The 12,173-nt window shown below is 45.0% G+C and overlaps 2 protein-coding genes across 2 annotated transcripts in view; one reads left to right on the top strand and one right to left on the bottom strand.

The window, feature by feature from the left end:
* MRPL21 (mitochondrial ribosomal protein L21) overlaps positions 1-12,173 on the top strand; it is a 32,892-nt gene that overhangs the window by 2,553 nt on the left and 18,166 nt on the right. Inside the window, exon 2 of the mRNA XM_052811019.1 lies at positions 4,936-5,063. The gene's annotated coding sequence lies outside the window, so the exon portion shown is untranslated. The remainder of the gene's footprint in view (positions 1-4,935; positions 5,064-12,173) is intronic.
* Positions 1-12,173, bottom strand: part of IGHMBP2 (immunoglobulin mu DNA binding protein 2) — a 45,573-nt gene that overhangs the window by 31,969 nt on the left and 1,431 nt on the right. Inside the window, exons 2-5 of the mRNA XM_052811003.1 lie at positions 11,842-12,011; positions 9,173-9,365; positions 8,339-8,436; positions 304-467 (exon numbers count right to left, since the gene is read on the bottom strand). Of these exons, the coding sequence (XP_052666963.1) occupies positions 304-467; positions 8,339-8,436; positions 9,173-9,365; positions 11,842-12,011 (625 nt within the window). The remainder of the gene's footprint in view (positions 1-303; positions 468-8,338; positions 8,437-9,172; positions 9,366-11,841; positions 12,012-12,173) is intronic.

The raw sequence follows: 12,173 nt of genomic DNA, 5'->3' as shown, positions 1-12,173 counted from the left end.
AACACATACTATTGGGAATTAACCATTGACACCTCCACAGCCTCCAGACACCAAAGGCAATTCTCGCCTTGCTTTGAAGCACTAGTGCAGGGTCTTCAATAAATACAGGCTTCAAAGCTCAGGTTTGCTATTTGCACCTAATTTCAGCTGATAGGCAAAACTCCCTGGTCCTTGCAAACCAAGCCAGACTCTGTAGTGTAGCACAGCTGTTACTGGATCTGCTCCAGCTGTCATGAAGCCCAATGAGTTTGCAAAATAAACCAAGGTGAACACTGTCACTACAGTCCTGCCACTGATACTCACTTTCAGGCCTTGCTGTACAGCTTGCAAGATGATCTCTACTAGTGTTGTGGTCTTCCCTGTGCCAGGCGGTCCATGGACGATGGCAAGCTCCCTCTGTGCCAGTGAGAAGGAGACAGCCTCTCTCTGTGATGCATCCAGTGAGTCATTGTAAAGCTTTAGAGGCTCTGGGGAGACAGCAGGAGATTCACTTGGACCCCAGCCCTAACTTGGGTGCTCACGAAGAAGCGCAAATCTATGAATACAAATAAGAAGCTACTCAGTAGCTGGCCCAAATCAATTTAATAATGAGAGTAACATTCTAGGGGAGGAAGGTACACTGTGTACCACCTAGGTGGCTAAAAGAGCATAGGCTGGTAAAAGTAAGGCTTGTTATGCTTTCAAAATGAACAGGCTGCCCATCCTGCATCTGTCTCTTCCCCATTCTCTCTCCTACCCTGCTATACTTCAGAAGGAGCAACCATTCAGTTGTGAACATAGCTAGTATGTACTGACACTTTTCAGCATTTAGAAAGGCATTTACTGGCCATAACATCAAGCATTTAGGATCTCCTGGATCTGGAAGGTGCCCTGGGTTTATTTTAAAAGTGAGCCAGCGTATTTAGTAAACTTTTAATAAAAAGAGGGGAGGAAGTAGTTGATCATGCAAATGAATCACTCCCATTCCAGCTGACAAACCCAACACAGTCCTAGTGAAAAAGCAGCTGAAAAAACTACAGCGTCTGTGAGCAGAAAAGAGCAGTCCCGTATTGTTCAACAATGACTGAAAAGGAAGGCAGGAAAAAGATACAAACCAGCAATATAAATGATGAAAACTAAAATTAGTTTGAGCTTTAATGATCATAAAGGAAAAAAGGGAAAAGAATATGCAAATTGCATTACAAGAGAATTGGTTTCACTGCAGAAGACCCAATTCTCACAAGCTGCTTTTTACCTCCCAGATTTATCTAATTTAAATCCATATTTATTCTCATCCCCCATAATGAACAAGGAGATTAGCAGCAGGATTATGGAAGTTAATTACAGCAGATGATGACTCATTACACTGAGGTTTACCGAAAATAAAGTTCCTATGAAAGATTATATAAGACAAATCTCTGGGCATCGTTCCCTGCTGGGCATCATGTGTTTTATTGCTATCTTTGCATTAAGAGCTTGATTAATAGCATGAAAGTTTTTTCTTGTTTTAGGCAGGTTAACTTGTGTGCACCTCCCATGTAACCTCTGGCACTGACTTTTGATGCACCACAACTAAACGAGGTGTCCAGGTTAAACAAGTAACATTCGTTAAAAAGATGCTTGGTGAGGAAGAGAGAAACAGGACTAATGGTACTTTTTCCTGTTAACCTCCCCCTTGCTTTATACATAATTTTTGAGTTAGTCTGCTAATGATGAAGAGAAGACTAGGAAGCATCCCATGGGCTGGAGAAAAAGACAGACTAGCTTAAAAACTGAAAGGCATTTCCCACAATGAGGAACAGCTGGGACGTAGGAGTCATTGATATTTCCTTGCTCAAGGAATGAGATCAGAAACAGGCTTCTCCACATGCATGCACACCCTCTTCCCTTTTAATCACACACTGCCAAAAGTTGCTATGTGGGCAGGCTGGGAAATGTGCCTCTTTTCTGGGCCGGGCACATTAGTGGTGAGGAGGAGGGCAGAGCCTTTTAAAGGATGCTGTGGCTCCTCTAAACTCTTCTCCATCTACCAGCTGTGCTCTAAGCAGGCTCACCTGAAGAAATGCAGTTTATCCACTCCAGCAGGGCTGGCCCAAGAGCTCTTTAGAAGCAATCAGTTTAGGGTTTGCACAGATGCTCCCAGAATACACCCATTAACCCAGCTCTAGCCCTGTGGCATCAACTCTGCATTGCTGCCTCCTGCTCTGCCCAAGGCTGTCCATCTCAGGCCACAATGGAGAGGATGAACGTAAATCCGCATCCTTGGGCCTGGCAGGGATGGGTCTCGCTGGTGGTCAGGTAATTCAGTCCCTGATGCATGACGTGATTTGGGAGTGTAGCATTGGGGGGGAAAAAAAAAAAATCATCTTGGCCATCAAGGTTGGTCCTCCAACATTTCCAGGAACCAAGACACTTTTCTGCACAGTATCAGCAGTTCAGGTGAAGTAGTGGGTTGGAAGGTGATATTCAAGTCTAGGAAAGGGGTCTTTGCACCAAACATGGATAGGAACAGTCCCCCTGGGAGGAAAAGCTCAAATTCTCCAGAGCTGGAGGCCTTTCACTTCTGAATATACCTTCCAAAGTACATTCCTCACCATCAGTGTGTATGGGCACCAAGAGCAAAGCATGGGGACCCCATGACCAGCTCCTTTATGTTACAACCTAACTGCAGCCACTGTTGGACAAAATCCAGGTGGTAATTAAGCCTAAAACAAGGAAATTCCCCTGCTCTCCCTATGAAATATTTGGCGGCTGAGTTGTCCAGACTGCTTAGTTTTCCCCATAGATCTCAAGGGCCTCTTCATGGCCCCTGTGATGACAAGAGGTATCACATGGCAGAGGGACAAAGAGCATTTCAGATTTTTGCAAGGGACTTGTCACATGCACTGGACTTGTGCAAAGAAGCTGAGGAAGTTTTGCTAGAAATCCCTGGTGCTTCCCCAGTGCTCTGCCTGCTGGGTTGGCTTTTACTGGGGATACTCTTGCCTTTTAACTAGGCTTTTTTTTTTTTCTTCCTTCTTTCTCTTTTCAAATGTCTTTTTACAGCAATAGGCAGAATTAGATATAAGCCATGCCTTTTGCACTCCATGTGACCATGCAAGCCAGCCAGTGTCATGGCATAGAGACGAACACCCCCTTGCCTTTTCTACACCAGGACTACAGGAGAGAGCTGGTAGCTATTAGTGATCTGCAGGGGTTATGCCTACAATAAGGCATAACATTATTTCTGAAAGAAAAGGGAATATGTCCATCCCGCTTGGCTGGCCTTGTGGTGCACAGCAAACAGAGCAATGCTGGCCTCTACTGGCAAGCAAAGCATCTCTATACATCCACCACAATGTACAGGTGCAGGGGTCCCTGCATATATGCTGTGAGCAGGGAAGGATTTCTTGTAGGAGATTTCTGGTGTGAAAAGTCTAAATGCTTCTGGGCCATGAGTGCAGGCTAAAGTGGAAGAGAGCCAAGCAGAGCATTTCTTATGGATGGACTTCTGGATTTTGCTTCCCAGAGAGTCCAACGAGCAGAAATCCTGTTCAGTTCAGAGTTCGCGTTTTAGAAAGCTTATTCTCCCACTTGGTACCTTTCTGGAGGCAGCAAGGTAAGGGTTGGAAATGCGTTGTGGTAGGGACCAGTCCCATTCTTAGCTGCAGATCCCATCTATCCACTGGTGATACCTTCTTATGCTCCTTTCGACTACTCCACAGGTTATTGTTCCCACAGCCTGTCTAGTGCTTTTGTGTTATGCCAAGGATATATATCCAGAGTTGTATTTTTAAGTGTTTTGAAAGGATTTGTCCTTTGATGTGCAGTGCTATAGGTAACGCCTCAACCTATGCACAATCCCAGCAGCTCAGGAGGAGAGATGAAAAGCACAGATTCAGTGCATGACTTCAGCAAACACAATCCTTCTGGCCATGCAAGGGGTGTGGGCTTGTGAGAGTGCACTGACATTTTTCATGTCTCCAGTAGCATTTCAGCTATGCCTTTTATGTAGGAGAGCCTCCGACATACCCCTGTCACTTACCATCCGATGGGTAGCCACCAGCTTTCTGAATCAAACCTGAAGCCCCTGGCTGTCCCTCACAGTTCAGATCCCAAAACATTTATCAGACCTGGCCCTGCTCAACCCTGAGCCCAAACATACTCCTGGCTAGACCCAGAGGGGCAATCCAAGCATCCTGCAGTAGCAATGGTGTGAGAACCCACTAGCTGTGAGATCTCCTGTTGTCTGTAAATACCCAGGAATGAGAAGGCCGGTACAAACTAATTTCAGGCTTCTTGGGGTCAAAAGCCTGGCACTTTTTTCCCAAATTACTGATAACCATCTTACGCAAGCCCAGTGCCAAAAACATGCTCCCAGGACATTGTTCCAGTGGGAGTCATGCCTCTATCCATTAGTACTGGGAGGGATTCATCCCCCAAGTAGTGAATAGGATTTTCCTGACACTGTGGGAAACAGCTGCGTGCAAATTAGCATAGCAGCAGCAACTCTGCCAGTCATCAGGAGTTGGGTAAAAGGGCACTACCTTTTTTTGTCATTATTACCCTTCTGTGCATAGTGATGGCTTTTTAGCAAGCCAGTATCATGCACTGGTCAGATGCCAGCAGCTGCTACCTACTTCAAAACCATGTTTCCATTGGCTTTATCAGACTCCTTGTTGACCTAATCGGTTAGCGACTGGATTTAGGCACTCTCCTGGGATGACACAGGCTTTAATACAGATCCTCCAGGCACAGCATTTGGCAGCCTGCTCTCCCAAGATAAGCCAAGCAGCTGCGATCCAGTCATGAGAAGATCACAATGCAGCACCGCAAAAAATAAGCAACTAAAAGCTATTTACCAGACAGGCCATGAGACTACTGTAACTCTATTTGGGTATGCCCTAAAGAGACCCTGTATAACCAACCTTCTGGAAAAAAAAAAAAAACAAAAAACCCAGATGCTTTTCCCTCCAGGCTACAAGGGTCAATGTTGGGAAACAGCCACAAGCAGAAGGCACCAGCGGAGCAGAGGATGGCATTGAGACTCCACTAGCTTTGCTGCTGGAAAGAACCACTACATCTCACATTTTTCAGTGGTACTGGTGAGCGTTCTGTGTTTCAACTCTGCATTGTTGCAGCAGCCTGGGTACCTACAGCCTGCTTTCTTGAGGATGTGAAGCACGCACAGACTTGTTGTCTATCTTTTGCCCTTTCAGTTTACACCCCTGTAACACTTCAATCTGCTGACCAGTTTTTAACTGATTTGTTATAAAGTCCCTACATGCTTTATGAAAATGCACAGTGGTATCAGAACCCACCTAAAAGCCCTGAGACTCCCGTGCTTGAAAAACGAGGCTTCTAATTTTTTCCCCATGCTTAAAAACTTAGATTTAGGATTCTGCTGCTGCATGTACCATTTGCTGGAGCCTATTCTGCCCTTGGGAGAACACCCTTGAACATCCAGGCATAGAGCTGGGTGCTTATGATTTCCAATGACCTTTCTACTTCTCAATCTCCGTGTAATTTGGTTCTTCCCCACCACTTGTATAGAAGAGAGTGACAAATATCCCCACTCACCCCCCCAGGTATGGATCTCATCTACTCTGGGCTGCCTTCCTCCTTCTTTTCCGGCACAAGTGTCAGTGCTAGCTTTTTTTCTGGGTGGGTGTTTATATGGTCTCACTCCAACCCCTGGCTTTCTGGGTTTCTAACTGAAGTGGAGCTTATATTGCATCCTGGAATGGTGTTAATATAGATGTGTGTCTAGACAGCCAGTTTTATGAGATGTACAGAACTTATTAACTCTGAGACTCCTGATGGGTTGGTCTGAAATCAGATAATGGATGGGATGAGACAGATACAGGGAAGCATCTCCCTAAGAAACCAGGCTAAAAGATGCTTTGTCATGAAAAGAAATAAAGTGTCATGGAGAAGCAGCCTGAAATGCTGTGAAGTTTTTCTATCCTTCTGTGTCAGAGCATGTACCTGGGAAGCACTTGCTGCCTTTTCCAGACAGTCCACACATCTACGAGTTTCTATACTATTTGCAGAGACACATCCCCATGTCCTACGGTGTACGGGACACCTGGGGAACTGCATGTGCCGTCATATAAGCATAAGAGACAGGATTTATCCAGCCAGCTGCTGAGTGCCTTCCCCTTCAACTCAGTGGAGGCTGGCTGTTCAAGGCACCTTGCAGGACCTATTTAAAGTTAAAGTCATTATTATTTAATTCCCAACTTTCTAGCTGGGGAGAAAGGAGCTATAAATTGAGGAGGTAAATGGAAGGCCATTCCACCCTGCCAGAGCATTTTGCTGTTCTCAGGTGATATGCTGCCTTCTCATATTGCATCTCTTCTGTCTGTCTAATGTGGCTGAATGTTTCTATCAATATTTTCAGTGCTGGGGAGACATAAAATTCATCTCTGTGCTTAGTTTCGCACATCTGAGCAATTTGGTGAAAAGGAGTTTTTCTTCATTAGAAAGGCAGTTCTGCTACCACAAGGGAAAAAGCAGAGTTGAAGCTGCTGAGAAAGTTAGTTCATTAAAATTTAATTCTTTTATCTAATATTAAAAACCTGAGTGCACCAAGGTCCCTAGGTAGCCAAAAGGCTAAGAGGTTTGACTCAGACTAAGCTCAGTGCTTAGAACTACAGAGATATGACTCACACTAACATTAATTCTTCATCCTTGGTATACCGTATCAGAAGCCTAGCCTGAAGGTATACTGCAGGGGAATGGGAGTGAGTATGTGAAAGAGGGGACCTCTGTGGACAACCAAATACAGTAATCGAAGTAAGAGAAAAGCTGCAACAGCAAGCACAGAGTGCAAGGAGCTGTGGTGGGGAGGAAACCAAGCAGAACCCTGGCCAGTAAGGAACAAGGCAGGGATGGATGGCATCACCCATGGCATGCTGCTGAGCAATGAGAGGAGAGACCTGAGCTCTCTACGTGGTTTAGATACAGATGGCTGGCCTGATCCTGCCAGGCAGCTCAATCCACCCTCTGCTTTCATTTCCTGATTTTTGCAGCCCAGATGATATTTCCCTTCTGTCAAGGGATAATACTAATTAGCAGTTGCCAAGCATTTGGATATTCTGCTGATCAGAGGCTTTAGTTTTCACATAGTTTCTCTGAAAAGGTAAGCTGTGTAATTTCATCTTTCATTTTTCCAAAGACTTGCGCCAAAAAAGATCTGAGTAAAAGGGGATTCTACTTATATGCAATTTTTCTGACAGATGCTGGTAAAACCAAGTTGTAAGGTTTTAAGTATTTGATGAAACCAAAGCAGCCTGCACATCTCCAACTTGAGTGAATACAATCAGAAGGCTGTAAAAATACAAGTGTTCCCACGCTGTTTCAAACTGGACTAGTTCCACAGTCACTTAATTCCCACGAAGGCAGAGTTATTGGATTTTCAATACAGAAGCAGCGCTGGCAGTTTCTGATCTTTGAAGTTTATGGATGAGACTGGAGCAGGAAGCAAGTAAGAAATGCCTCATAAACTAAATTGAATTTCAGATTCATGAATGTGTGCAAACAAATTCCCCCATCACAAATCCTGCCTGTTTCATGCCAGAATTCAGCTTTACTTGGTACACTCCAAAAAAAGTGAGCAGCAGCTACCTGAATAGTCTCTCTTGCAGCGATGACAAGGGTCTTCACATGAGTAAAGTGTGTCTGGTGACCCATAAACCAGTATGAAAAGTTAAGTGTTCAATGCTGCCAGTTGCAACACCACTTATTACTCACATTCAATACTCAGGTCTTTCCTGGAGCAAAGCAAGCTGCATGTTTGGTGTGGATAAAAACTTCACAAAGATCAGAGTTCTTTGTGTTCCTATGGGCTATTTCAAAGAATGGGTCTTGAACTGAGAGACCACAAGCACCCTTCTCAGCTGGTCAGCACCAGAGACAGGACTTGGAGGACTGGAAGAGGAGTAACGGTAGCACAGTGGGAAATGTCTGCACAGTCATCACTTAGGGCTCCGGCTCTGTGCCTCTGTCAGATGTGACATCTGAAGAGGTAAGCATCCTCCTAACTGGGCACGGAGAGAACGCAGAGCTCTCATCCTGCGGCTACGGAACTTCAGGCTTCACTGATTGCTCTGGAGAGTGAATATTTCCGCCCCCCACCCCTTCCCCACAATAACTTTCCATATCCTTGCTTAAAACCAGCATGAAAGCAGCAACATCACTGCTCTCACCAGTCCATCCAAAAGAGTTCTCCACCTGTGTAACTCCCAGTTCACATACCAAAGCAGACTAAAACCAGTAGCAGTCTCAGTGCACGTGGTTGGCTGTGAAGGTCCAGGGGCTCTAACCCTAAAGGTGCAGAAGAAGTCTGGTATAAAATCTTATGAAGAAGCATTCTTACTTGTGTCACTGAATGCACTTGGATCAGAAGAAAAGAAGAGGACGTTGATCAGATCAGAGGCTGGACCACTGTGATACTGCTTTAGTGCATTTAAAGCTCTGTCAAAGAAGAAAATAGCCAGGTTACATGCACAGCATGAATTCCTTCAGAGATTCCTGTGTACCTTAGGGCCCAGTGACAGAAGACCTTGGGCACAGATTCAATTCTTCCAAATCTGAAAAATGTTACTCCACAACAGACTAATCCTATCTAATTGCTGCACCCCCCAACCCTCACACACACACACACACATCCCTTATGCTGGTCAGACTTCCACTTTCTATTATTCCAGTTTGATACTGTCAGACCCTGTGGCGAGCCTTTTCAACACATTAATTCAGCAAAGAGTTACTCACTTCTCCTGCCAGGGTGGAAAAGGCTCTACACACAAATCATTGAGTACCAGTGATACAACACGGGACCAAAATATGTAGCTGAGTGTGGGGTGAGGGGTGGGAGAAGAAGAGGGAAGAGCAGGACTATACCGGCCAGCAGGTAGATAAATTTAGGCTGTTGTGATGCTGTGGCATAACACATCCAATTGAGTTATCTCAGTATGGCTTCCCTCAGGAGTTAGCAGAAGAAAGGCACATCCAAAAGGTGGATACCTCCCCTAAGCGGAACTGCTATAGGAGTAAGAGGAGTAAAATAGGAAAGGAGAGAAACCATGCTGAGTGAAATAAACTGAGATCTGTCTCAGAAGAGCTTTTTCAGAATAAACATGGCAATTTTCAATTGGCTTCTACACTCCTGAGCAGAGTGACCATATGTGAGCTGCAACCCCATGGCCCTTACTTTTTCAGCCTGTTGTAGGTGACATCATTGGCTAATTTCAGCAGGCGGTAAGAGCTGTCTCGGTCCAAGCTCAGCATGCCATCTCGAGATTCCTCAAAGGCAACAGTCACTGCTTTGGAGGTGACACGTGTTACAATGCCAGTGGAGAGCGGATCACCCTGGCCAGCTGAATCATAAAGGCCCACAATATCCCCTGCAAAGACAAGTTTGAAGAGAGAGCGTGAAGTGGGGCAAACATTTTGAAAAGAAGCTCTTTTGGGGACACCAGTAACCAAGCATGGTCCATTGGAGACAGCAGGACCACCTACACCAACCATAGCTCTAGCACTGCGTTTCCTGCCAAGGTCAGAATTTGTGTCAAGCCCATAATGGAGAACATCCTTTTCTTAGCTGACAGAAAGCACACAGCAAGAGGGAGCAAAAGGACAATTAGCAGTGAGAGGACACCAGAGAGCAACTAACCGGCGGCCTTCAGACCTCCATACGCTACAGGTCTTGGGGTGGAGACAAGCAGTGCTCCCCATAGCCAGAGCTGCTCAGAAAGCCAATGTGCTTTCACACAGACCTTGAGAGAACCTGACTTCTCTGAACTCTCAGACAAACCACTTTACATCCATTTTATTTTTTAATAATAGCCAAGGAGTCTGCATGACAATATGTGCCTCCCAGATGACTGCTATATGCTAGTCAGTAGAACTAAGAAAGACGAGAGATTTTTAAGGACTCACTACAGCTTTTCACAGTCACTGTGAGATGATGAAAGAGAGTCGAATTACATTGTGTAATGCTGAAATGGAGGTTTTGAGCAGGATGTTTGACTAAGTTTGTAACTTAGCCGCGGCTCACGTTTATTGAGGATTAAATTTCAGATTTACAAACTATGGGAAGCTTGCCTTCCTCTGTAAGGTCCATCAGCTCTTACATTAAAATGCTTGTGTCCCAGAAATAATTTACTGCCACGGCAATGTTATTTCTCTTTGAAGAGCACTGGCACATGCTCTCAAGGCTGAGGCCCCAATCTGCAATAAGTCATTTTAATTTCAAAGGTCAGCAGCTTGGAGGCCTGGGTGACAAAGAATGCATCAACAAACTGAACTTCAACACACTTTGAAATAGTACCATCATGCGACCAGGGTGTCGTGGTTTAACCCCAGCTGGCAACCACGTAGCCGCTCACTCACTTCCCCTGCACCCAGTGGGATGGGGAATAGAATTGAAAAAAAGTAAAACTTGTGGGTTGAGATAAAGACGGTTTAATAGGACAGAAAGGAAGAAAATAATAATAATAATAGTAATAACATGACGACAATAATAAAAGAATTGGAATATACAAAACAAGTGATGCACAATGCAATTGCTCACCACCTGCCGACCAGTGCCCAATTAGTTCCTGAGCCCCCCCCAGCCAACTCCCCCCAGTTTATATACTGGGCGTGACATCACATGGTATGGAATATCCCTTTGGCCAGTTTGGGTCAGCAGCCCTGGCTGTGTCCCCTCCCAACTTCTTGTGCCCCTCCAGCCTTCTTGCTGGTTGGGCATGAGAAGCTGAAAAATCCTTGAGTTTAGACTAAACATTACTTAGCAACAACTGAAAACATCAGTTATCAACATTCTTCTCATACTAAATCAAAACCATAACAATCTACCAGCTACTAGAAAGAAAATTAACTCTGTCCCAGCTGAAACCAGGACACAGGGTCAGAAACAGTCTGGTTCCCCATGATGCACCTGCTTAGCAAGCTCAATGATCTAGCAAACTAAACCAAGAAAATTACTAAACTAAACCAGAAAATTATCTGGTGCAGCCAGCTTCTCTCTTGTGGACCAGTTTTGGAGAGTGCATGGCAATCTCCTCATTGCCTAAGGAAAAGAGAAGAAGGGTCTCTGCAGGGAAAAAATAGAGGGCAGACTGCAGACTCACATGGAACTACTTCACAGTCAAACCCAAGTTCTTCCGAGGGGTAAGCCTGCACAGCTGCTTACAGCACGGCAGACAGCGTCCTCGCTTTCCTCAGATACTGGCCACAGAGGGAACAGCTCAGCTTTGATGCTCCTGGTCATGTTTTCATGGAAGTGATGGCAGAGCGTGAGACACAAGTGAAAAGGCCACTGGCTGATGTGCTGGTGAGTCTGTGTTTCTCTAGTACCTTCATTTCCAACAGAAATTCAGGCATGTCAACTAATAACGCTACATACTTCACTTCTTCCTCTTCCTTGCCAAAAATAATAGTACAGGGAAGGGAGGAAATACAGCAACTCAGGAAGGAAAAGGAAAATCCACTTTCCATTTTGGAATTAAAGTGTAAGTGACAGAAGCTCCTTACGTACCGCAAGACATAAACATGAATGCTTTGGCTTGTACAAAGAATGTCACGAAATCTTTACTGACAAGAGACGAGGGCTTTGTTTTTATTGATTCAGAAGGAGGAAAGCCAGTTCTTTAACCACCAGCACTTCCTGGTGCAACATACACGTCCATAACAAGCCGAGGGAAAAAGAGGCTGTTTTTTCTAGATTCATCCTGTAGCCGTAACATTTTCTCCCTTCCTTTTTTGCATCAATTGCTCAGTCTTTACAAATCAAATATCATATTAGAAAGATGTTAGGAAGAAGACATTGGTCATCTCTTACTTTACCTACTTTGCACCGACAGGAAGATCACTTACCAGGCCCAAAACTGTTGTAGGGCAGCTCAGCATCTGAATCATATTTTCTAGGCTGAAATGTCACGAGCAGCCGTCCGTAGAGGCCGGTTCTCTGGTTGGCAGCTTGGAGTTTTAGCAAGCAGATGCCTCTGCGCTGCAATTCCTTCAGGGAGATGCTTTCCTGCCATGCCCTGGAAAGCACACACAGGTGTGAAAACCATTTTCTGGACTGAAGCTGAGATTCAAAGCCTCAGAAGACAAAAAAGAAAAAGACAGTAGGAGGAGATGTAAAAGAGGGGGAAGGATGATGGCAAAAGAGACATCAGCTTATTGAAATGTTGGCTTACGCGATC

This window comes from Harpia harpyja, chromosome 16 (genome assembly GCF_026419915.1).
Source record: "Harpia harpyja isolate bHarHar1 chromosome 16, bHarHar1 primary haplotype, whole genome shotgun sequence".
In the NCBI taxonomy this organism is placed as follows: domain Eukaryota; kingdom Metazoa; phylum Chordata; class Aves; order Accipitriformes; family Accipitridae; genus Harpia; species Harpia harpyja.
This window is presented reverse-complemented; position numbering and strand designations above follow the sequence as displayed.